Source organism: Mytilus californianus, unplaced genomic scaffold, assembly GCF_021869535.1.
Source record: "Mytilus californianus isolate M0D057914Y unplaced genomic scaffold, xbMytCali1.0.p SCAF_2, whole genome shotgun sequence".
NCBI lineage: Eukaryota > Metazoa > Mollusca > Bivalvia > Mytilida > Mytilidae > Mytilus > Mytilus californianus.
The window spans coordinates 8,012,019-8,039,811 of NW_026262668.1; the positions used below are offsets into that span (position 1 = coordinate 8,012,019).

General features: G+C 32.5%; 3 protein-coding genes across 3 annotated transcripts in view; 1 reads left to right on the forward strand and 2 right to left on the reverse strand.

The window, feature by feature from the left end:
• Window positions 1–1,201: 1,201 nt before the first annotated feature.
• Window positions 1,202–2,427, reverse strand: LOC127729210 (membrane progestin receptor gamma-like). Its single transcript, XM_052236919.1, has one exon. The coding sequence runs from the start codon at window positions 2,425–2,427 to the stop codon at window positions 1,423–1,425; it is 1,005 nt and encodes a 334-aa protein (XP_052092879.1). The 3' UTR covers window positions 1,202–1,422.
• An 11,031-nt stretch (window positions 2,428–13,458) lies between these two features.
• Window positions 13,459–15,514, forward strand: LOC127729209 (tripartite motif-containing protein 45-like). Its single transcript, XM_052236917.1, has one exon. It carries the CDS (start codon window positions 13,496–13,498, stop codon window positions 14,702–14,704), a length of 1,209 nt encoding a protein of 402 aa, XP_052092877.1. The 5' UTR covers window positions 13,459–13,495; the 3' UTR covers window positions 14,705–15,514.
• Window positions 15,515–23,368: 7,854 nt separating this feature from the next.
• The window catches only part of LOC127728871 (uncharacterized), a 70,281-nt gene continuing 65,856 nt past the window's right edge, over window positions 23,369–27,793 (reverse strand). Inside the window, exons 44-45 of the mRNA XM_052236461.1 lie at window positions 27,711–27,769; window positions 23,369–27,212 (exon numbers count right to left, since the gene is read on the reverse strand). Of these exons, the coding sequence (XP_052092421.1) occupies window positions 27,077–27,212; window positions 27,711–27,769 (195 nt within the window). The 3' untranslated portion in view covers window positions 23,369–27,076. The remainder of the gene's footprint in view (window positions 27,213–27,710; window positions 27,770–27,793) is intronic.

Sequence of the window (27,793 nt, forward strand, 5' to 3'; positions counted from 1 at the left end):
AACCTGAGACAGTGATGTAACACCACAACATAAGAACGAACTGTAAAAATCAGTCGCAAATGGCATAACTCAATAGATAGGTACGAAGCACAAAAAACAACTGACATACTAACAATAGACAAAAAGCCTGAAGCACCGCTATAAGAGTGATCACAGTTACTGAAAGCTAGTTCAAAGTCAATCACAACTAATACATAATTCATGTTCTCTAAAACTATAGTATCAAGTAGTACACATACAACGGATTTAGTGTAAAAACGTCATAAACAGTTTGAGAAACACATGAACTAGATAATTATAGAAAACAGATGAATATCTATTACTATTCATATCTGAGTCATTGTTTGATTTATAAACTAGAGTTTCGCGAGCCAATTTGATTTTTGATGGAACTTTCCACTGTAAAGACGATAATTAAAATATGTGCAGGTGATTCCCAGATAACAGTGGTTGATATTTTGAAGACATTTGGATTTATTGCGTCTAACCACTTTATTTATATATTATCTAGTTTTAAAAGTTCAGAAAGTATTCCCACTGCCAAAATACATGTAAAAAAAAATTGTTCTGGATTAACATTTGAATTAATGTCCTTTGTTTCAATAGTTCCCTCATATTTCTGCCCGACTTAATGGCTTCTGAAAGATAATTCTTACAGAAGCTGGCAACATATTTCTATCATACTTTCTAAACATGTGGATTCTTTAATTCCCTGAAAATAGTCTCTTTGCTGCCGTAAAATTTTACAAAGAGTTCATTGTGTATGGCATGTCAAACATTTCAATATTCACAAAAAATTAAATATGTGTTTATAAAAATAGATAATTGTTCATAAAAATTAAACATATGTTCATAAAAACAAAATATATCATACGCATAAAAATAAATATACACATGTATGTTCATAAAATGAATTATATATGCATAAGAAATTAATATATGTTCATAAAAAAATATTTGTTTATAAAATATAAATATATGTTCATATAACCAAATATATTTTCCATAAAATTAAATATGTATTCATAAAAACAAAATATGAATTTAACAAATCAAAATATGTGTTCATAAGATAAAATTTATGTTTATGAAAAATATATATATAATATAATGAAAACAAGTCTAAATTGAAAACAACGTTCAAACCTATATAATATAATGAATATATACATATAGATTAAGAAGATGCCAATAAGACAACTCTCTACCACAGACCAATTGACATAGAAGTTTAAGACTATAGGTCACCGTACGGCCTTCAGCAATGAACTCATACCGCATAGTCACCTATAAAAGGACCCGAAATGACAAATGTAAAACAATTCAAACGAGAAAACTAACGACTTATGTACAAAAGTTTAACATTTCCAAAATGGAATGGAGCAACAAGACAGGTTTTTATTATTGATAGTAAATATGTATTCAATGTCTATGTTTACGACTTTTCAAATGTTTTCTAACCATGTAAAAAAGAAAGCAAAGTTTCATGAATAACAACAAAAAAGTTGTTGATAACAAAAATGAAATAGTTGGAAAATTACGATCACGTGTCGATCCTCGAATTAGTTCTGTGTATCCAACTTTTAACACAGTCATCTCCTGCCAGACACTAAAGATGTGTAACCATTGATGACTATGACCAAGTATATCAAACCATCCTGGAAATATTACCTCTGGTAAGTGGCTACCAAGTGCAAATCCTTGCAGAGCTGACAATAAAAACATCAGACTGATATTGTTCAGTGACCAAATACTGCATTCACTGTCCATATAACAGTGATAGTATCTTGGTGCAATTAAAATAGCTATCAGCGTTAAATGTGTACCACATGTGGCAACTGTGAGATACTTTCGGATTTTTTTATTCATTCCTGGTGTTAATCTCAGAAAGCATAATATTGCAAATAGAACAAAGGACGATATCCATAATAAAGCAAAATAAAAACTGTTAACTGTTCTATAGGTAGGATCATCTGTGAACATACAAAGGACCAGAACTCCACTACCAAACCCCATAAATGAAATTCCGCAGTAGTCAAGCAAATACACGATGTCATGCACACTTAAAGACATCGAATGGAAGATATGTGCATTTGTGCTCAATGCGTTCAACACAAGAGCGGTAATTCCATAAATTAATATTGGACAGGAATGGCGTTCTTTCCAAAATTCAAATATCGTTCCATACTGTGCTAAAACATACGCTACTAGCACAAAACCAATCAGATGTGTCCAAATATTACCTGTCTCATTATGAACGTTGAAGATACTTTTTAAATAATACGAGATATTGTGATTTGTCAGTCTGTAGCCATGGAGAATTCCCGGTTCATAAAATCTAGCTGGTACCTCAGAATAACTGACTGTAGATTGTGATTGCAATGGATATACTAGGAAATTCATCAACAACTGTCTTGTTTTTTCCATTTCACACTGAAAGGTAAAACTTAAAGGTACAATCATAATTAAGGAACTGTTATTCATTAGTCATTAGTCTCATTATGGTAAATATTTCAACTGAATCACCGAAACAACAAATGTATTTAAATTGAACTATTGGACAACTGCCACCATTCTGGAAGTCTGGGCGGAAGAACTATTTACCAATTGGATATTGGGTGTACATATAAAACCCAACCAAAGCCAATAAAACATTTGAAACAAATTAGAATTGTTTATTTGTGTGAGGTGAGCTTTAAAAGATTATATTGACTAAGATACAGATCATAAATATTGTTTTCATGAAAGATTTCAAATATATTGAATTATTCAGTGAATCAAAATATCTGTTCATGCAATTTTGTTTATTTCCTTAGACACGATGGCCCAAATAGAGTAATAATGTAATAGATGTTGTTTCATTAATAACATAAATATTAAAATTTCTTTGTTATAAAAAGCGATGATTTTAACCCAAAGTCGTCAAGAAAACTTTTAGTTTATCAAATGTGATGACATCCTGGACGCAGATTTTTCAGCCTTTTTCAGCCCTTTTCTGCATAGACTTACTAGACGATAAGCCACCAGGCACTGATTTAAAATAAATGTGTTTTTTTAAGGAAAAATATGACAGAAAAATATTTAAAAAAAAAATTACTTGCTTATAGATTGAAGATTGCAGATTTTTCTATTTAATATTTTTTATAGATATTATGGATACTTTGGTCTCGATATACATGAGGGCCTCTTTATCTTTTCGAATGAAATGTTTATGTTCGAATAATGTCCATTTTAATTTGCGTGAAAGACTTAAATTAAGAAGTGTTATTATTTGATGCATATCATTCTGTTGTTGGTGACATTTATCTTGAACTTGATGCTTAACGTCCAGTTCCAAACATTAAATGCGTTATCAGGACGAGAATACGTTAACTTGATAACTATTTTATAAAACCTGGTTAAACACACTTTTCAACCAACCAACCAACCAATCAATCAATAAATCAGATATTTCGGTTTTTCGCTGTTCCATTTAGTGCTTTTGATATTTTCTGATTGATTGTTGATTGCTTAACGTACAGTGGCAAATATTTCATACATGTTCAGGACGATAGAGGAGAATTTGAACATTTGATAATATAATCTTTAGATCTTAAGTTTTTCCACCATGAGAACAAATTGGCCTGAAAAAACCTGACTCCGTTCGTTGAGAGGGCACGGGCTTTTCGTACTTATTCCGTCGCTTTCAATACTAGTATTCTTTGAGATCTGAAAGTAATTTGATTTGTATTGTTGTAAAAAGCTGATACTATGTGACCAGTTATGGATGTCAGGTATTGGGTTTGGATTTAAATTGAAGCCCATTTTCTGCTAACATATTTGAATGTATTTATATGGCAGACTAGGTATAACTTATTGAAAACTATCAAATCAGTTCAGGAAGGTTTTTTGAGATTCTGAGAGAATGTTGGTAAACTTTTTATTTTGAGGCTATATTATGGGGAAATTTTAACACTGAAATTTGTTCACAAATGAAGTAATATTTTCTTCCTGGGACGAATTTGACTGTTCTATTAAGGTTCTTTTGAGGTTTGTGCTCTCAAAGGTTTTATTTTTGGCTTTCAAAACTTTAATTCTTAACTGCAGCAGAAGCTCAAGTCAGTAACATGTGTTGCGCGAACGGAATTCATTTTTTGTATTATTTGTTACCATAAAATGCCAACTAAGACTCAATTAAGCCAAAATTCGCAAAATTGAGCATTACAGTACGGTATCTAAACCCGTTTAGGATCTTAATTAACATCAATGTTTTAGAATCACTTAAGAACTGCTCAAAAAGCTTGAAAGATTTTATAAAAGAAAATAACGTCATTTGTCGAGACCAGTGAACGGTCAATTTACAAGGTACGCAGTCCAAGAATCGCAAATACGAAAAGATGAATAGAATGACTGCGCATGGACAAGGGTTTGTTTAAAAAAAAAGTAGAATTTGACCTATTTCAAAAATAAATGTTACAAAAACGTAACACAACTCTTTTATCTAGAAATTGACAATTTCTCAATTTGATTGTTATATATTTTTTATGTCGGGGCCTTTTATAGCCGACTATACTGTATGGGTTTTTCTCATGGTTGAAGGCCGTACGGTTGCCTATAATTGTTTACATCCACTTTATTTGAACTTTGGTGGATAGTTGTCTCATTGGCAATCATACCTCATCTCTTTATTTTTATAATGAAGATAGAATTAAAACAGAAATTTACGACACAAGGGATGATTTCAGCTTTGCAATGCTGTCAAAGTCGGACCTCGGCGTAACTGCAAACAAACATGCGGCTCAAACCAAGACGAGTTGTACAAGCTGTTGAATAAAAATGCAATATAAAAAGTGATAGCGTAATACATCTTGCAGGATCAACAGCAGCAAATCATAATTTGGTAGATACATTGTGTCATATTATCCAATAGTAAACAGTTCTCTGCTAGCGGCTTTATTAGTTCGTCGATCGTCATCACCGCAGTGATATTTGATGGAAAATTGTAACATTACATTGGATCCCATGGAAACAGGAAAAATAGTGATGTTCTTATAAATGCCTGTGTAACCAAATGTAACTAAATGTTCCTTTAACATTCTTTAATTCCCCATCTAATAAATAGCATTGCGGTGATGCAGATCGACAAGCTGTACAACTGCTGGCCTTATGATCATATGACACTGTATTAATTTAACCAGATCAACTTCAATGCAATATCAAAATGCTCGACTAAAGCTACACAAGACTCGGGGTGAATAATAAATCCAAAAATATCAATATCAAACCTTACACTAGAAATTTGTAAAATAAAGAAACTAGTGTGCCATACATACCACGTGAAATTAGTCAGAAATCAATGAACGATAACAAACGGAAAGACAAAGTGAAATTGAAGTTTCCTGTTTATGTTATATTTACATGTAATTACAATGTCAAACATAAATCGTATATAAATACCGATACAAGTTCTCGGGTAAAACATAGACCTGCATGTACTAATGATTCTTTTTGGTTCATGTACTGAATATAAAAGTGTTTAAAGCAAAATAACATATAACTAAACCATCAAAATTATAACACTTTAAGCGAAGATAATGTGCATATATCATGAAATAAGGGGAAAAAGGCTTTCATTTGACCTTTTTAATATGTATGTTATGATTACTTTAAGCATAGTTCACGATCCATATCTAATGTTAAGATTCATCTCAAGAAATTGACAAACATGGCCGTGTTTATACCACAAGTTTTACTGTAGGTTCAGCTAAACATGTGGACTTAAAGTTTTAAGGTATGACTGGATATAGAAAGATCAATTCCAATGCATAAAAAGTATTCTAATTTTTGTGTGCTTCTTAAAACTATTAAAAATACACACGTTTGTCTGTACTCAGAGTAAATTTTGAACAGTACATTTTTACAAAGTAACTCATAATTGACGAGCTGCTTAAATTACTCCATTGATGCTCATCAAATGATATTCTGTTTGAAAAAAAGAACTGAATGCGACCATACCCCAATCGTAAAGAACCAACCAGAACACATTTATAAGTTTGCATAGTGGAGAATCCAACTAAAAATAAAAATAAACAAACAAAAATTACATTTGGGAAATCCATGTACCAAAGCTTATTTAATTTCAAGTAAATGTAACTGCAACCAATAACACTAAAAAAAACCTGTATTTCGACAAACTCGACCTTCCTAATTTTGCAACCTGTCCAGCGCAATCAAAATCAACATGTTGTCTTCTGTAGAAACAAACATTTTTTTGTTTTAATTCAATCGTTGGCCTACCTTCCGACCCAAAATGTTAAGCATGTGTGTGGAAAAGTAAAGACTTCCTCTTCCCTTGGTCTGAATGAGAAGTGTTTTTAAAATGATGTAGTCAGGTTTAGGGATTTTTGTCAGATGTTCGGACTTCTTGTGTTTTTTCCTACGATACAGGTAAATAGTTTGCCTCATATCAACCACTTTTCTGTTCATATAAGACTTCAATAGCTCATAAAAGGTCATTTGCCAAAATTTAAGCAGATACTAGATTTCTTTTCTTACGCTTTGAGACCCAAATAATGACAATGCTAAATATAAGGTAAAAGTCCGAGTCAGCCTTTTCCCGCCATTAAAAAATAAATAAATATATCTCGAAAAGGAGTTCCATAATCTATCAATACTCTTAGCTTATTTTGTTCCTTAAGTAATGCTCTTGTGATCTATAGTATCAATTTTAAATTCTAGATTTTTAAAGATACTTGAGTTATGATATATAATCAGAAACCTTATCATACATATATATATCATATTGCTTGAAAAGGTTAATACCTATTCTAGCGGCTTATCCCTACCACATTCTTCTATGACCCATAAAATAGGCGAGAATTAAATTCAACAAATGGATCTTATATGATTTGTGACAAAATAAACCAAACATAGTTTAAGGTTCATCATAACCTTTTAGCAAATATGGCCATATCCAGAAATCAACGCCACTTTGCTTATTTGAATATTATCATCGTGACTAAAGAAATCGGATACGGGTCACGGAAATTTTATTGAAATGATGAGGAATTTTGAAAAAAAATGTCTGTTTTAACTTTAATTTAAGTGATAGACAGGTTGCGGGGACAGAAAACAAATATACACAACAATATACACCATTTAAACGAAAGCAAGGATTTGTATACTGTAGTGAGAATTCAAATAGTCCACGAGATTCCAATCCTTAATTCTCACTTTACAAAATCCTTGACGAAACATAATGACTGTCGTTGCAAAAATCAAGGTTCCTGAGCTATTTTAAAAATCGAAGCGAGAGGCTTTTAACATTGCAGTATAAAATACAGGCTAAAATTGCTGAAACGTCAAATTTGCAAACTTCGTGTTGAAAATTGGCTAACGTGAGGGTACCTAAATTGCACCTATTTTGACAGTTTTTTCGCCTACGTTTATTTATGATCCAGACAAAAGTTTCCATTTTGTGTTTATTTTGTAGATGTATCCTTATTTACTATATAGTTCCGCCAATTTAGATTTAAATCCATAATGAATCATAGAAAAATGGGTTTGAACCGACCTCCAAACGATCCATGGTTCTGTAATGAGGAGTACCCAAATTGCATCTATGCTTAAATTCACGTCCTTAAAAAACGAATTTTTTTATTTATTTTTTCAAATATTTAGAACAATTTGACATTTGTCCATGCTTACTATTCATTTTTTAAGAAATGGATGCTCGTAACATATTTTATTTGCTCATTTTTAAAAGAAGACTGTTGACGTCGCATGCAGTCGGAAAGCAAGCCCTTAGAAACGACCGTTGTTGCTACTTTCTTAAGACAACAATATGGGACTGATATTAAAGCCCGCCATTCTGAAATTGCGTTAATTTCGCGGAAAAAATAATTTGGCGGTAATTTGGAAAATTTTCTATTTTCTGTTTCTTACTTGCCATTGGGGTCAGAAATTGATGTCTTTCTATCTTTTAAGCATGTGTCTTATTATTATAGAAAATAATACCTAAATTGGTCGTCTTTTAACAATTGCGTTAATAGATTATGCGAAATTGTTATTTTTTCTTCTTTATTTCACAGATAAACAAAGATTATACTATATAACAAATTAATAATACGTATCTCAAAGTTAACAAAAAAAAATCAAGTCTAACGTTCTGTCACCCCTTAGGAAACCCCGTTTGAACTAAATTCCAAAAGAAAGACATTTCTTGACATTGTATTTTTTTTGGTCTTACACATCGATGTCAACATGCATCTGAACATAATGTACACACATTTAGTGTGTTTGTTTGAAAAAGCAATGGCGAGTTCAGCTGTGAATTTGACTGGATTAATTGTTCTCTTTAAGTGAAATGTTTGACGTTAACTAAAACAATAAGGTAAGGAAACTCCCATAAGGTGGCTAAAAAAACTCATTCATTGCTAGTATCATTTTTTTTTGTTTTGAAGGAATCCTGCAAAAGTAAATGCAAAAGTCTTGTCCTTTGAACTTAAAACAATCTCTTTCAGACTTGCATTTTAATCACTCTTATTCAACGCATTTTCATACTTACATGAAGTGTGACTTAAATATGACTTGTGATCTAAAACATAATTGTTGACTTAGCACTCAGAAACTGCTCTGAAATACTTTTAATATGCAAATTTGTTTGATTCTTTAAATAGAAGAAGAAAAATATGAGACCGAGCTTATTTATTCGCAAGTTCATGATTAGGCTATAAACCCTTTAAATAATTATCCATTGGTTTAGGCTTTTTTTTATAATTTGAGTCCATTCATTAGAACTTGCATGGAATCAATGAGACAAAATGTATTATTATATTTAGTTTAATCATATAAGGATTGCAAACCAATTTCCTTTTATTTCAAATAATGAAGAATTTACATTGAGAATACTATGATTATTATTTCTTTTAAATGTAAATGAAAAAGGTAGGATCAGGTATCAATATTGAAACAGAATTCCTGTTTGTGATCATTTTAACCCTGTCTAGATCCAGTAATCAGTATTCATGCATATTTTGGCTACCCCTTGTCTTTATGTAGTAGAAATTTATTTCTGTGTTGATATAATTTGGTTACAGCAGTAAAACTATTTACCAAAATATAAATATTAAAGTTACCCTTGGAATAATATATTTTGGCATAGACTCAGAGTAATCAGTAATATCAAAGCCCTATTTCAGTTGTGAAATTGTTGTAAACGTGATAAAATGTGTTTACCTAATTGTTTTACATATGTCTTTAGTATCAAAATATATTTAGTCAAATTATTTTAATAATATCCACTTGTATATAACAGCCTATGGTGCTTAATATAATAATAATATATATGATAGTACCAATAAGTTTGTTCATGAAAAGTGTCAACAAAGGGACGTAACTCGTAAATTACTATCGGCACCGCTTCGTCAGAAATATCGACACATCGAAGTGGCACATTTGCGTATTAAAGCGTATTAAGTGGCACAAATTTGACACGGGCCAGTTTATAAAAAGCCTCATCACATATTTTAAATTCAGCATAGGTTCCCCAGAAGTTAAGAAAGAAATTTCAACTGATATGTTGAAAAAACTTGACGCGACGAGTGAAGACCTTTGGTTTGAAGGCTTTGCATTCTAATTCAGTACGTTTAATCAAAACAATTTTTATGTGAGAACTTCTAAAAAGTATACACAATTGGCATTTGTAACGTACAGCATGCTTTGATTTCATTTTATATGACTTTTTGGAGGAAACAGAGTTGTTTCAGTTGAGGAAAAAATGACCCAAAAAATGCCCAAATAGGGTAGTCACATGACTTCCATTGTTGCTTTAAGAAATGGGGTCAAACCGGGGTCAGCTTTCCGACTGCATGGCGACGTTTCCGTAGATATTTCTTTTTCCAGTGATTACTTTATCTGTTTAACTTTATAAATGTATATATACTGTGAATGTTTTGTGAATATTTAAATATATTTATCTATTTGAAAGACGTGCATAAATTACCATAATGTCAAATAATAATAAATACAAATTGTTTAGTCCCTAAGAAAATTTGTAAGATTTTCGCTGCTATTTTTGCTAAATAGGTGCAATTTGGGTACTCGGTGCAATTTGGGTACTGTGACGTTAACATTATAACAAGGTCATTACAAAAACAGGTTGCGGGGATGAAACTTGAAACTTGAATGTCCGAAGAATAAGCAAGTCCAAACCTTGTATGTGTAGTCGTTGAACTCTATGTTTCCACGTAAAGTTAAAATGCCCCTATTTCAAGAAGAATAAACTCACGAAAACACGAAAAATTCACTAAATTCGCGTTCATTGTTTTGATTTTGACCGCCTGACAACTTTACGGGAATATCAGAGTGATTATAAACAAGGACTCTGTGACGGGCAACTTATAATATCCGTGTTTTAAAGATTCTAATGATATCAAGCCAGTCCAGTTCAAACTATTACCACGTGGTACAATTCTCATTTACATATTATGAATATTAATTACCAAAAGTACTACTAATTTCTGGCTATGCCGTATTTACACCACAAATTTCACTCTTAGTACAGACAAGCCTATGCCGCGCCTGGAAAAGTTTTGGAGCATGGCTGGACCTTGCTACATAAAATTTAAATGCCTTTTAAGTTTCAGAATATTAAAAACTTAACTGGATTTTGCTATTCATTTTTTTTTCATTCCTGCAGCCGGAAGGTGCCAAAGTAAACTAAGTTGGGAAAGAGGTTTGAGAAGTTCCCCTCATATAATAAATGTTGTGAGTAATACTGATTTAAATGGACAATAGATGGACAATAGATATATGTAAACAATAGGTGATTTAAACTGTGTAACTGAGTGGACCGTATCAAATGAAATTTATATTGTTATCTTCTGCAGACTGGAAAAAATGCACATCAAAATCCAGGTAAGTTTTTAATTTTCTGAAACATAGGCTACATATAACTTTTATATAATTAGATCCAGCCATGCCTTAAAACTTTCCTGGATTGATCAGTTTGTCTGTACTAGCTCATAGTAGATTTTGTGGTGCCGTAAACACGGCCATATTTTTCAATTCCTTTTGATGAACCTTAACTGACAAACATAAAATTGAGAATGGAAATGGGAAATATGTCAAAGAGACAACAACCCGACCAAAGAGCAGATAACAGCCAAAGGCCACCAATGGGTCTTCAACGCAGCGAGAAAATCCCGCACCCGGAGGTGGGCCTCAGCTGGTCCCTAAATAAAAATGTGTACTAGTTCAGTGAAAATGGACGTCATACTAAACCCCAAAACATATAATTACACCCCAGTTCTATTGTTACACTTCATAGTTTCTATTTCTGAAACATATGTAAATTGAATAGATCTATTGTTACGAATAACAATGGATTTTGACCACAGGGTGTGACGAGCGGGGTTGCTGGAAACCCCTGCTTCTACATCCCGCAAACAAAGTCCATTGTTATTCGTAACAATAGAAATTGATTATTTTTTAAATAGCATGAACATAAGAAATTACTTAAAGTGTTCACTACAAATTGTTTCATGATATTAAAAAAACACATTTTAGGAAATTCCAATAAGCATCTATATGGAATACAAAAATAATCCTTTAAATACTCTTTTGCTTAAAGGTAATTTTTTTTATCACAGTCATATGTCTCTATTCTAAAGCATTGATCTGTAAAAAAAAAGTGCCAAATGGGGATTCTAACTCCCGGATCCCCCCCGGTTACCCAGTGGCCGATCCGGGTTTGGGGGTTCCGAGGGTTGGACCCGACTTTTATTTAAAAGATCAATGCATTTGAATGGTTGGACCCCCCTTTTTCTCTTGAGTTGGGAACCCCCGGGATCAGCCCCTGATTGTCCCCAAAAAGGGAGTTCCTCTATATTAAATATTGTATGTTGAGCGTGTCTGGTAGTCGGGTTTTTAATGCAGACACACCTATCCCTTAGTATGCCGTTCGAATATGAATGTTTGTTTATTCTCGAGAAGAGATGGGGGGGGGGGGGGGGGGGGGGCTTTTGTTTTTTGATAAAATCGTAAGATATAAAATACAGTTATGATTACCTTTATTAAACTGATACAGGTAAGTACTTTGGGTTATAATATTGCCTTTATCTTTAGTCTCTTCTACCAAATCCAACGCTTACCACAAAATGTCGTCCGTCTTATACCCGTCCATATTGACAACTGTTTACCAGGAGCATGATGTATTTTTTGTTTGTAATAAGAATACACGAAACAGTCAACCTTGACCTGCTGATCCATATTAGCACAGGATTTAACGGAAATATGCAAAAACAATTTGACATTTGTAAAATATACTCACTTGTCAAAGTTTGAACGAAGATAACCAAAGAAAGGTTACTAGTGGGGTTTCTTGTAATAAAAAAAAATATTTTCATAAATCATGGTTTGATATTGTCAATAAATATGTTTCGTATTCTTTTTTTCATTTAATAATCAATGTTAACAAATATAGGGTTTATAATGGGGTGTAATTTAGTTATGCACCTCGGGATACGGCGTGTCTGGATAAGAAACCCCTCCAGCCTCCGGACACATCTATCCCTCGGTGTATAACTGTTACATGAACTAAAATTAAAAAAACACACAAGACTAACAAAGGCCAGAGGCTCCTGACTTGGGACAGGCGCAAAAATGCGGCGGGGTTAAACATGTTTTGTGAGATCTCAACCCTCCCCCTATACCTCTAGCCAATGTAGAATAAACAAACACACAACAATACGCACAGTAAAATCCAGTTTAAAAGAAGTCCGAGTCCGATGTCAGAATAGGTAACAAAAGAAACTAAGCAAAATGACAATGATACATAAATTAACAAAGGACTACTAGCAGTTACTGACATGCCAGCTCCAGACCTCAATTAAACTGATTGAAAGATTATGTCAGCACTTCATCATATGAAAATCAAGCACTATCCCTCTCGTTAGGGGTTTAGTATCATACCATCATAAAATATATGAGAAGAACATAACTCGTATCATGCCAACAACTGGTTTTAGACTATTTAATGTGTTTATTTCCGATGCAAATTAAGACCCTATAATTAAGTGAATCAATATCAATACTAAAATATGCAATCCTTAATGACCTGACAACAGTATCGTAACTATACCCCTTCTGAATAAGTCTATTTAAAGGTTTGGTTAGCTTTTGAGGTGAATGCCGACATTTTTGTGGGCTTTGTAAAGAATATTACCATAAAAGATTGGAGGTGAAATACCTGAACGTATAAATGTATGACCCGAATATTGTATAATTAAACAAACTTAAAGTTTATAATTCAATGTAGAGGCCCTTATCCTTAGTACTGACGACTGTTTAAACTTTTATAAAAGAACCTATTACATTTTACATGCGTTTGCTGTGTTGAAATAAATATTTAGCAAAACGTACTGCAGCTAAAAATAGATAATTTGCACGATGTTTTGATCACGTGAGACATACTGTATAACCTGTGTGGGGAAGTGAAAATAGAAATATTGTAGGTATGGCTTTGTCTAAACCACTATCTGGTAATTTAGAAATATTTTCTTGTCCAATTTGCTCTGAAACATTCAAGTCGCCGAAAATACTACCATGCTTACATACGTTTTGTGAACCATGCATACACGAGTTTATTCTGTCGATTGGACGCAAAAAAGACAACAAAATATCAGAGTTTGCATGTCCAATATGTAGGACAGTGGTGATACCAAACAATTCAAACGAGGCCATTGAAAAATGGGCATGTTCATTGCCGCACAATACCACCATATCAACAATGATCGCGTTATCAAAAGGAGACAAAACACAGGAGTGTCATGCTTGTAAACGATGGAATGAAAAATCGAATGCCAAGTTTTGGTGTAAGATCTGCGAAGAGGCTCTATGTGAAAAGTGTAATCAAATGCACAGCCGAATGAAACTGTTATCCGCTCACGATGTAGTGGAAATTGAGGAATATGGCTCGAACTCAACTGGAATAGATTTAAATGGTATCTCTAAACACTGTCATTTTCATCCTTCAAAAGAAACTGAAATATTTTGTTCTCGTCATAGAGAATCGTGTTGTGTTTCGTGCTTAAGTACAAAACATAGAAGATGTACGGGACTGAAATCAATTGAAGACGTTTTGAGCGAGGACAATACTTATGAAGACCTTCCAGAGATTCTCGGAAAAGTAAAGGACTCCACAATCAAACTTCTAAAGGAAAAAGAACAACATAAGTCAGACTTTATTACAAATACCGAGAACATCGAGGAAGAAGCAGCCAAATTCACAGAAATGACCAAATGTAATATAGACAATTTGTTTGATCAGTTCAAGAAACAATTACATATATTTCGTGATGAACAGAACACTAACTTTAATGTTCGCCTACGTTTATTGGAACAATTTGACAAGAGTCTTGAACACTGGATGCGTGTTACGAAAATTGTGAATGAATTAGGGTCAAGCACTCAATTGTTTGGTCATGTAGAAACAATGAGAAGCCAAATTAAAGCGAGTATCGTAGAACTTAGTACAACATTTCAGAATGATAATCTAATCACGCTAACATTAAAAAAGAATGAAATAGTTGAACAGTTACAGATTACAGAGATATTAGGCACCTTAGAACAAACCAAAGAACTCTTAGTAGATCAGACTGGTGATCTCTACAAATTGTGTAAAGAACTGGGTGTATCGACCGGTTATACATTTGAAGGTGGGTAATAGTTGGAGATAAAGCTGGCGAGAATAAAATTCATTTGCTTGAGAGGCATACCGGAGCTATAATTAATTCGACGGTATTTGCTGGAAAACCAAAACGATTATGTTATGATTTTACATTTGATCAAGTTTTCATTTCTTGTCATAGGGAAAATTTGTATGTTACCACAATACGTGAAAATAAAGTTAAAAAACCGCAGGAAATTGCCTTTGATAAGGAATTAGTAGGCACATTATTTTCTCATAATCATTGTATTTTCTTGGTAGTGGAGAACGCAATTAAAAAGTTTGCTACAACATGTAATCCGAGCAACATACTAGGTAACATGGAAACTTGTTTTTCAACAAACACTAAAGGTGCATCAAATGGTATGAATATACATGACGGTGATATTATTTTCACAACAAAGGACAAAGAAATTAAACGTGCGACATTAGAAGGCAAAGAAATATTTTGCTATAAAAACGAAAAGATTGAGACTCCAGAATGTCTGGCTGTGTTATCAACTGGATTGGTCCTGTTTGTAGATCGACACAACAAAGGTTCATTACACGTTCTATCTGCTGATGGTACAAAACATAGAACATTGATTGAACAGTTTGAGAAGATAGAAAATCCAAAGGACATATGGCTGGATGTGGATGATGAAAGTATATACATAGCTGGTAGAGAGTATATCGAAGTATATTCTCTTTATTAGTTGTAACTAGAGTTTAGTATGGCGCGTATTGTTTACCGGCATATGTTTTCTAACTCATGTATTTGAAACATTCATAGATCATTGACTTATTTAATTAGATTATGTACTTGTATTTCATTTGTCAATGCGTTTTTAATGGTTTTGTTCACATGCCACTGAAAATGAATTTATGTGACAACCCGATATGAACAGGAAATCTAAGGTATCGGTCATTGAGGCAGCAACCCACCAATACATCAAAGCCACTAAATACTTGCAGAGATTAACATACGGTCTTCAATCATATAAAAGTGTACGTATTACTATGGATCAGGCTCTAACAAACACCCAGTCTAGGCAAGTTGTGAATAATTTAACAGAATACCAAAGTTCTGTCAACATTCAATTCTTAAAAAAAAAAGAAAATAATAAATAAAATCACTGAAAAGACTTTGAAAACACACACATTGAATTACGAAGGAGTTAAAATAGTCTTTTGAATAGTTTAATACCACCCCTTTTATCTCGATCAGTGGAATAACAAAAGGTACATGTGCAGTTTACGTATCATGCGTTGTTTGGGTGCTGATACATTGCTGTATTATATGTTAGACATTTTCTAAATCTAAAGCCATTTTGTGAAATGCAATAACCTTGACAAGCATTATCTGAAATGACTAAAATTCGAAGTTATTTTGTAAAATGACTGAAGTTTTTATACGACCGCAAACAAATTTTGGGGTCGTATAATGCTATCACGTCGGCGTCGTCGTCGTCGTCGTCGTCGTCGTCGTCGTCCGAAGACATTTGGTTTCCGGACAATAACTTTAGTTTGTGTATGGATCTCTATGAAATTTAACCAAAAGGTTCAATACCACAAAAGGAAGGTTGGGATTGTTTTTGGGGTGATGGTCCCAACTGTTTAGGAATTAGAGGCCCAAAAGGGGCCCAAAACAAGCATTTTTTTAGTTTCAGGACAATAACTTGTGTATAAGTATTGTGATTGCTCTGAAATTGTACCACAAGGTTCAATACCACAAGTAGAAGGTTGGGATTCATTTTGGGGGTAGTTGCCCAAACCGTTAAGGAATTAGGGGCCAAAAAGGGTCTAAAACAAGCATTTTTTAATTTTCAGGCAATAACTTGTGTTTAAGTGTATTGATTTTTCTTAAATTGTACCACATTTTACAAATTTCTTCAATGGTTATTTACTTTTTTCGAATAAGGGGAGGGTAAAAAAAAATGGGGGGGATTTTGTAAGGGGGGCAATTTTTTTCCCTCAAGATTTAAGAAATTAAAAAGAAGATTTCTTCAAATATTTTTTTTTTTGGGAAAAGGAGGGGGGGGGGGGGGGGGGTAAAAAAAAATTTTCCTCAAGATTTAAGAAATTTTCAATTTTCCAAAGAAAAATTGGGGTCACAATTTATTTTGCTAATTCTTTGTATATAGTCTGAAAACAGATTTACTAAGTATTGCGCAACAGCACAGTGTATTGCACAAAAGCAAGAAATCTTCAATTGAATATAAATTCAAATCATATAACCAATTTCAAGTTCTTTGACTACATTTATTCTGTGTCAGAAACCTATAATGTGTCAAATGTTTAATTACAATCCAAATTCAGACCTGTATCAAGCTTGAATATTGTCCATTTTTGCCCCAACTGTTCAGGGTTGGACCTCTGTGATCGTATCCAGCTGCGCTAGGCGAAGCAGTTTATTATATAAAAAAATGAAGAAATTGTCTTTTGAGTTTAAGGTATTTTATGGAAAAATATCATTGAGATACATTTGACCAACAACTAAATATCTTGCAATGAATGATCAGTAAAATTAAGTTCATTCTACAAATACCAGCAGGGAAAAGTTCGTATTGTCTAAAATTATGATATTCAAGTGAAACCACATTAAGCATGTACTCACTCTTATATTTCAGATTGTCATTTTATGATCTTCTTGTCATGATGGCAAATTGTTCTTACAATAGAGCAAAATTTATATCTTTTTTTTTAAAGAAAATCTAGATTCAAAACAAAAGTATGTCATACGAAGAAGAGACAGATAAGAATGTTTTTGATTGACTGATATTGTTTGTTTAGCATTCAGTAGCAAATAGTTCATGCTTATTTAGGACGAGAACAAATTGATAGTAAAAAAACAGGTAAAGTTCTGCAAAGGATTGACCGATATGAAGGTTGGAATTGCGACTGCCGCATGAATTGTGGTATCTTTGATTGAGACAGAAAGTTTGCCTTTAAAGAGTTCTTAATGTGCAAAGAGTGCGGCACTCTCCCTACATGAGGCATCAAATTTAATGTCCCCCTTCCGAAAAGTTACTTTTATTGTCAAAAAGCAACCATTTCACCTTTCAAATTCTGAGAAACAAGAGGCTCCCCAAGGCCTGAATTGATCACTTTTCAAGAATATATCTTGTATACTATGTACAGTTTCTGTTATAGTTTTCGAGATGATAGGCAATAACTCAAAAATCGTCATATATGGGCAATAACTCCAATAAGGAGTCATCCAATGGTTTTGGTCATAATGGTATTTTTGTAGCTCATGGTTAGTTGTTTACAATTTCTACCTATTATACTTTTGGTGATGATTGGCAAAAACTCGAAAAATAGTCAAAAATTATTCTTTAAGGCAATAGCTCCGATGGTAGTTCCAGTCATATTAGCTTTTTTGTATATCTTGAATTGCTGTTTAAAGTTTCTACCCATCTAATATAATTTTCAAGATAATAGCCAAACAAAAAAAAATCGTAATTTAAGGGCAATATCTCCTATAAGGAGTCCAAAAAGGTTTTAGTCATACAGCATTTTTATACATCTTGTGTTGCTGATCATTTCTCTGGTTTACAGTTTCAACCTATCTATTGTAGTTTTAGATGACAGACAAAAACTTTAAAATGAGTAAAGCATTGTCATTTAAGGACAATAACTCTTGTAAGGAGTCATCTGATAATTGTTAATGATATGGAAAGAAGATTCAACTTCCTGTGTACAAGGTGTCAATTTAAACTCATTAGAACATGTTGTGATTTGCCTAGTAAACAAATGATTTACGATTTGTTTTGATAGTTTCAAAACGGGCTTGCATTGTTTTTTTTTTCTATTATTGTCAGCAAATGTATGGATTCTAACACGTTCTAAATCACAGGTAGTAATCTCGTCATATCGAGGAGCGTTTAGTACAGTGATTTTGTCATAGTTTGGTTAAGTTGGTCATGGATTAGTTAGGTTACTTCCTAGAACGATTGCCTCAGTTCTTTTCAAATGAGCAAGTACAAAACAAATAACATGTTTGAATCTATATTGTAAGTCAAACGGTCTAAATTGAAATTGTTATTTTTAAGAAATTAACGCAGGATAACCAAAATATCGAGATTGGTATGGTTTGGTTAAGCGATTGACATGGTTCAGTTAAGTGTCTAGAAATTTTTCATGGTTTTGGTCAAATTTGTCATGGTTTAGATCCAAATTAATACATATTTGTTTCACCTTAATATTGATAGTTTGTTTAAGGCGCTTGTGAAAAAACGAAGTTACACAATTTACCAATTGACTAAGAAGAAAAAAAGCCTTTTAAACCAAATTAGGTGGGCGTAATCGGCAAACTTGGCCGTACATTTATTAATTTTTCTTTTGATGTGTTCCTAAGATAGAATTTATATAACCACTGCTCTTTTTCACTGGCATTCGATAATATAAATTACAAAAACAGAAACCGTTGCTTCTGTTTCACCTAGACTCTTTTCTTCATATGTCCATGATGAACTCTGCTGGGGATATCATGAGCGGCGTCACTAGTCAAATGATTAAAAACGTCTACTAAGAGTTTCAAAACGTAACAGCTAGTAAAAAAAAAATAACCTATGGTTAACATTTTTTCTAGCAACCTATACATCTGTTGTTTTTTATTTGAACCAGATTATGGCTATGAATAAAAGGAGATGTGAGGTTATATGCCCATGATACAGTAACCCAATTACGAAACTAACCTCAGTAAACGATATCGAGAGGGCACCATACAGTCTTCAACCCTCAACGGAATAAAATGTTACATGTGTTATAACATGGACAACAGTAAAAACTTATTTATTTAATAAACTATATGTGAAATTACTATGAAAATTACTTTCAAAGTTCCGAATTTACATATATGAAAGATCAAAATTTCGAATTAGAAATATGTCGATATCATGTTAATTTTATAAATTATTATTACGAATGAATAAAAAATAATTATGTTTTTGTCATATTGTATATGCAATAAAGTTTCGATAATATCAGAAAAAGCTCTGTGGGTCTAGTATTTAGTATGCGAATTAAAATGTACATTATTAAAGTTGATTGCAAAAAATTATTTAAATTCCAAGATACACGTGTTAGATGTTTAGTACAAGTACATTTAAACTGTGTACGGCCTAATTTTTGACACGACTAGACGAGAAATCGTCGTTCTTAATAGCAGAGAATAAGATGGATGAAGATGAGTATTGGCAACCCGGGCGAATTCCCTCTTCTGAAATTAAAAAAAAAAAAAAAAAGTAACGTGTCTTGGATTCATGATTTTTCTATTAGTTGTTATTGGCTTGGAACTTCCAGTTAATGCAAATACTCACAGATCGGTTCTTTGTGTCTTTGGTATTTATGTGACTTGATAATTTTGCTTTGTATCGATCCGATGAGTCAAGTCCTTTTCACAACTGATTTTTATAGTTTGTTCTTCTTTGTTGGGCTGTTACGCCATTGCCCAGGTTAAGGCGAGGAGAGGGTTGGGCCTCCACAAACATGTTAAACGCCGCCATATTCTGTCTGTGCCTGTCGTAAGTCAAAAGTGTGTAATGCAGTGACTTTCGTGTGTTACTGTATATCATATTTGTTTTTCGCTTATTGGTTTTAACATAAATCAGGCCGTTGGTTTTCTCATTTAAATTGCTTCACATTTAATTTTGTCGGATCCTTTTATTGCTTGCCAAGAGGTATGGGTTATGTTAATTGCTGAAGGCAGTATGGCGACCTAGCATGTACGTCATTTGGTCTCGGATGGATAGTTGTCTCATTGGAAATATTACCGCATCTACTTATTATATATTACTGTGTGCTTTCTTATGTCATTTTGTATTCCAGATAAAACTACTTTTAAAGAAACTTGCTATTGAAATGCATTAATATATTATCCTATATTATCAACGTTAATATGTGAAACTCAAGTCCACTTGTATAATGTCTGTTTATTTTGATCGTTATTCTTCCATCATACACGACATGAATTACAGAACTGAACCATGTCGAACATGAACTAAACCATGACACTACTGAACAAAACCATGACAAAATTTTCAGTTATCTTTAATTGTGTGCAAATGTAGCTATTTTTCAGAATAATTAACGGCAGGTTTATATCATATTGAAATATGTGAATTAACAGACAGTAAACAAATCACTTTAATTATGCATAAGAAACGAATCACAACTTTTAAGTTTGGACATACGCAAGTATTATCTGTGACAAATTATTAACTATATGATACACATTTTAATGTACTAACATATTAGCCATAAATAAAGATACTAACCAGCTTGAATTTATGTTCAGAAGTTCCTTTAGCAAAAAATCAGATTGTTTATATTGTATCATTGTTTGTTATTAAAAACACTTAACTCAATCATGTCCAACTTAACCAAACTATGACAAAATCACTGTACTAAATGCTCCTCGGTATGACGAGGTTACTACCCGTGTAAATGTGTATTTAAGATTTGTATTTAAAATACTAAATGGCAATAAGTTTCAAATTTGAATATGCACGTCTCAGAGACGTAATTTCATAAAAACACTTAACACAATCATGTCCAACTTAACCAAACTATGACAAAATCACTGTACTAAACGCTCCTCGATATGACGAGGTTACTACCCGTGTAAATGTGTATTTAAGATTAGTATTCAATATACTAAATGGCAATAAATTTCAAATTTGAATATACACGTCTCAGAGACGTAATTTCACAGTGTGACATGTATATTAGGTGTGAACATTATGAAGTTTTGCCCATGTCAAAATTTCTTTATCCATAATAGTTTAAAAGATATTAGCCAATTTCTTCAATTAACCTGTTTGTTCTATTTTTAGCTTTAGCAGCCATGTTTGTTAAATGACAGGAACAAAAAAAGAAACAAGCTTTATACTAGATACCTCGTTTTTTATATAGATTAGACCGTTGGTTTCCCTGTTTGAATGGTTTTACACTAGTCATATTTGGGGCCCTTTATAGCTTGTTGTTCGGTGTGAGCCAAGGCTCCGTGTTGAAGGCCGTACTTTGACCTATAATGGTTTACTTTTACAAATTGTGATTTGGATGGAGAGTTGTCTCATTGGCACTCATACCACATCTTCTTATATCTCTTTATACTAGATACCTAAGCATCATTCAGTTCGTTTGGTTGAAATAGGTCCAGTGGTTTCAGAGGAGATTTTAGGAAAAGTTCAAGCTCATATGGTTACTTCTGAATAAAATATGATTCTATTTTTTCAGAAACTGGCAGAATGTTTACAACACTTGTTTGCTGCATACAGAATAAATTATTAATTCTCTTCACCATATTTTTATAAAATAAGTCCTATAAATTTATTTATTACTTTATGATTTGAAATATTTTCATTCTTGTTAATAACATGAACTGCAGAAGTCTTCATCACAGAATTAATACAGACCACAATCACTGTACAATAATAAAATAAATAGGGAATGTGTCCATGGGACACAGATGATGCCCCGATTGCATATCATATAAAGTTATAAAGGGACATAACTGAAGAACGGTAAAAGTCACCCTACCCAAATTTGTAATTGATCTGAGTTTTATGGTAATAAACATTGTGTGTAAGTTTCATAAAATTTGGTTGAGGCTAACTTAAGTAAGAGAACGGTAACGAAAAATTCAGCAATTTTTCCAGTTATAAAGGGGCACAACTCTAGAACGGTTAAAGTGACGCCACCAAAATTCAAACTTGATCTGTGTTTTGTGGTAATAAGCATTGTGTGTAAGTTTCATAACATTTGGTTGAGGCTAACTTAAGTTAAAGAATTGAAACGAAAAATTCAGCAATTTTTCCATTTGTAAAGGGGCATAACTCTAGAACGGTTAAAGTGACACCACCGAAATTCAAACTTGATCTGTATTTTTGTGGTAATAAGCATTGTGTATAAGTCTGTGAACATTTGGGTGAGGCAAACTACAGTGAGAGAACGGAAACGAAAAATTCAGCAATTTTTCCATTTGTTAAGGGCATAACTCTAGAACGGTTAAAGTGACACCACCAAAATTCAAACTTGATCTGTGTTTTGTGGTAATAAGCATTGTGTATAAGTTTCATAACATTTGATTGAGGCAAACTAAAGTTAGAGAACGGAAACCAACTTTGGGACGTAGGTACGTATGTACGTTCGTTCGTACGTACAGACGGACAAGGGTAAAACTTAATGCCCCCTCCGTTACGGCGGGGGCATCAAAACCCCATATTAGGTTTTACATAAAAAGGTAGCCGTTTGTTTAAGAAATTATCTCCAAGATCTATCGTACTGCATTAGTCTCATCCCTTTTAGGCATTTGAAACTCTGGGTGAAAAACCACAGACATCTCCAAGCTCGTCTCTTTATGACTGGATGGCTGTTTTACTTCCAGTGTCAAATTAAATACACAATGTTAAAATGGGATTTGAATATGAACCCTCCTCTATACTAAACAGAAACGCTGAGCCAGATTTTCAATTTTCTAGTTCACTAGGTAACAGTCTAGGTTCAGGATTCTGTCCAACCTGAAAATCCTGAAAGATGACCAAGATCCAATGGCTAGCTCAAACATGAGGTGACTAAAGGATGACATGTTTAGGAGAAACTGATCTTTTTGGATAACCATAGCTACATTGTATTCTCCCATAGCGAGATGTTAGTTGGAGGCAAGACAAAATGAGATTTCAACATTCAATAATTTTATTTTATAGCTGTATAGCTGTCATATTTGATAACAGTAGTGAAAAATCTAGCATATATAAACCACTGTACATATTAAAGTAACTGAATCTGAAAAGATATATATATATGCAACATATTTCAATTAATGATTAGGTTATACAGACTATTTCAAGTAACGTTTTTCAACCATCTTTATCATTAAATATATCAAGTGTTGCCAATTACACATTTATAAAATGATGTGGAGGCTTAAAGCTTTTTACAAATACAATATACACTTATGAAAATCTATTATAAAAAAAATGTGTATGTACGTTTGTCAGGAACAACTGATTGCCATACCATTATTGATCATTGCATTGAAAAAATTTCTGTAACAAATGGCAGGATGGTAATACCTGTATAAATTCTGTCATTGTATTCGAATGCAACAGTTCAATAGCAGTGACATTATTTTTTCAAGCTCTGCAAATGAGGGGGTTGTGAAGCCAAGTATTTTTTAGCGGACAAATTTACAGAACAACTTGCATTATTTAGTTTCTTTAAAACAAAAATAATGATTTCAAATAATAAACAGTAGTGGTATTTTTGCAAATGCAACAATCCTTTTTCTGCATCAGCAAATCTAAACATACACAACTGAATGCAGCATCTAAAAGAAAATGAAAATATGAAAATATTAACAGGACAGGAAATGTTGGAAGGAAACAAGTATCTGATGCAGTTACATTATCTCCCTTGGGTAAATACAAATATAGTGAACATAAATAACAAAAAAGTATTTAGAAATCAGTACATTTAAAAAATGGAAAGGGGCCAATGACCTGTACAGTTTTAAAGGAAGACAAATGGCAAGTTTTTTGTTTGTTTATAAAGATCTGCAAAAACAAAATATACAGGTAGCCATTTCTCACATATTGAACCAAGACAATATTGTATTACTACGGCATGTGCATTACAAAAAAACCCAAATAAACCCTCAGATCTTTGGTAAGTTGGAAGCAGACTAGCTTCAAACCTTAAAATAAATCAGACAGTATAATTTTAATACATGAAGTATTTTTTTATGAATACTGTAATTTCAGAAATTATTGCTAGGTTTTTCTTATTGCGAATAATGCACCTGGATGCTTATTGCATTAATAAGAACTCACATTCTGATGTCTGATTCATACATATGCATGTAGATATTTCTGAAATCGCAATAATTAATCTCACAATTTTGTTCATTCTTTAAAAATCGCAATAATAAATCCTCACAATAATTTCTGAATTTACAGTATCAGAACTCTGATTTGTAGTTGATTAGAAATGTGGGACAGATATCTTGAATAGGTAAATTTCATCAACAGGATGAACAAGAATTTGGTAAACATCACATAATACAGCTGATACATGACAACAACTATCAAAATACTGATTTGTATTTACCAAGAAAAAAGCAACAGAAAAGTGTAACAGACAAACAGCATAAATCCAGTATTTCTCCACTTTCTGAAGGATGTTATGGTTAAAAGTGCTATCTGCATTCAACTCTAACACAACAAAATACCCTGGAGGATTTTTCAATATATAATGAGCAAATGAAAAAAGTGACAAACCTAATGACAATGATGATGATACTGTGAAGTGGTTTATTTTCAAGGTGTTTGAATATTGCCATTTCAAACGGCAATCCTATCAAAGGGGTGGACAGGGGGTCCTTGATTCCCATTTCCCTCCCCTCAACTCCAACTTCTTTCTCCCTACTTTTTTTAATTCCCTACCAGCCCTTACTCCAGATGAAACTCAGGTCAAAGAAACTTTTCCAGAATATCCATATTTTTTACTCCTCCTCTTCTCCTGGGTCTTTCCTCAATGACTCCCTCTTCAGACCCCATTTCCAGGTTCCCTTATCCCTGTTCAACCCCTCCTATCAGTGAGGTAGTATTTTCACATTTTTCATATTCCTTATCTTCCTCGAGGTCGAATTTACACGAAGGGATATTTTAGTGATTTTAATATGAAAATTTTCCACTTCACAGCGTATTATACACATAATGGTAATGAGAAAGTCTTCAAAATCTAATTCATTTTAAATCTGTAATATTTGGATTAGCATAAGCTTGCTTCCAATTTCTTAGACCCTTTAATCTGTTTAAAAATACCTAAAAAATATATTGACTGGTTATATTTCATACTTATTTTTTTAATTTACAATTGATGATGAAAGATAAATAGACATTCTCAAGCAACATGTGAAAAATCTATAATCTATACAGTTTTACCTAATTTCCATTATTACGTGTAAAAATTAAATTTGTGCATTATAGTCCTTTAAATTCAAATAATGCAAAAAATCTAGAAACATACTTTTCATATTATAGATTTAACCCGAGGTAACAAACAATGAACACAAATTGGTATATAAGGCCATTTTAATTGTCCATATAAAAAAAAGTGCAGCAAAATTTGATTATTTTTTACAATAGCTTTGAATATTCCTGATTCCTGAAATGTACGATGACAATGAATTTTAAATGAGCAAAAATTCAGGTGGATAAATTCTTATAGTGGAAAAAAAATCTTTTTTTCCTCTGGTCAAAAGATCATTGAAATGTTCCCCTTCTTCCTATCAGTGAATATATTTTTTCTAAGATTTGAAGTAAAAATCATTGTTTATTGAACTGGATAAATACTTTTGAAATGTCTGTACCACAGCTGATTCAAAATAATGAAAATTCTTCACATAACATTAAAACGGTCCAGAACCTCAATTTCTACACCTCTGTGAATATCATTGACATATGTTATACCTCAATTTCTACACCTATGTGAATATCATTGACATATGTAATACCTCAGTTTCGACACCTCTGTGAATATCAATGACATTTAATACAAGTATTAGAACTGATCAACTATTTTTATACAAAAGTGAATATATTCAGTTGTGATCATTTTAACAAAATTATAAATTACAAACATGACAAATCTAATGACTGGACTGTTAGAAGTCTGCAACAGGTGACAAATGCATAAGAAATATATTAAATATTATACATGAAATAAATAAATTAAAAATTTGTGAGTTCTAATGAACAAAACAATTGACAACCACATGCGAAAATATCTTATACACGAGACATTTGATAACTTATGTGAAATAAGGCCACTGTAATTAGCACCATATTTCATATCACAGCTTATTTCCTATATCACATTTTCATTTGTTTATTTATCAAAAGTAATTCATTAAAAAAAAAAAACCATTCCAAAATGATGATCTTTGTAACATCATGTTTAATAGCATTACATTTGCATCTGTTAAATAACAGATATACTGTTTCTAGCCTATAATTTAAACACAGATATTACCAATTTTCTTGCACATGAATGTTTATGACACTATGATACAACTTGCACTTCTTCAAAAACAGTGTTTGTATGAAGGCTGTATTTGTAAGGCCATGAAAAGATATAAATCTGTTAAGGGGTATACTTATTAAAAGTAACTAGGTAAATCAATTTTATTATTGAAAACATATTTTAGTAGACCTATATAAGGGAACAACCTTGACATCAGTAGCACCTTACTCAAAATGACAATAAAAGGGGTTTGGGTAGGCACAATTCAGACAGGTAGGGAAGCCCTAATCAGATATATATATTTTTTCTTGGCCTATATGTTCCAGAAACAAAAACATTAAAAGTTGTCAACATTCCAATTTACATTTTTTTACATATTCCGTGCACTTTACAGCTTACAGTACTTCCAATGTTGGCTTTAAATATTACAAGTCCATCAAATCCACCATGCTGACTAGGGCGGAATTCTATTGGGAATCTTATGAAGCTTTTAGGTCTGAAAATATATAAAATTTGCATGAACTGGAAATAGCAGAACATTCTCAGGTAAAAGCTAAAGGGGTGACTGTTTGGCTGAGCAGAAGGTATAAACAGGAAGTTACATCAAGTAATGAGGACGTTAAATCTCATCTCAGTCACAAAACTTTAATACATACCCTTTTTTTTGCATGAAGTATTACTTCTATAGGTAAAGCAACAACAATCAATCACAAAAATCATCATGAAAATTAATGAATGCTATCTTCAATTTCACAGAATATATCACATTACATACTGTTACTCAATTACATACAAAATAATAACTTTTGTCAAAGCTGTGTAAAACTTCTTCAAACATACTTATGTCAGGGCCCTTTATAAAAAACTATAAGGTGTAGGTTTTGCTCATTGTTGAAGGCTGTACAGATGCTTACATCCACGTAATTTCATCTCTGGTGGATAATTGTCTCATTGACAATCGTACCACATATCCTTATTTCAATATTGTACTTACTTTAATGTAAAACTTGAATGCTTCACTACAAATGGCAGCTGTGGAGTAATTACTTCAACCTAAAAATATAACAAATAACATTA

What these genes read in the sequence shown, in the direction of transcription:
- LOC127729210 (XM_052236919.1), bottom strand. Translation starts at nt 2,427, where the DNA reads ATGGAAAAAACAAGACAGTTGTTGATGAATTTCCTAGTATATCCATTG.
- LOC127729209 (XM_052236917.1), top strand. Translation starts at nt 13,496, where the DNA reads ATGGCTTTGTCTAAACCACTATCTGGTAATTTAGAAATATTTTCTTGT.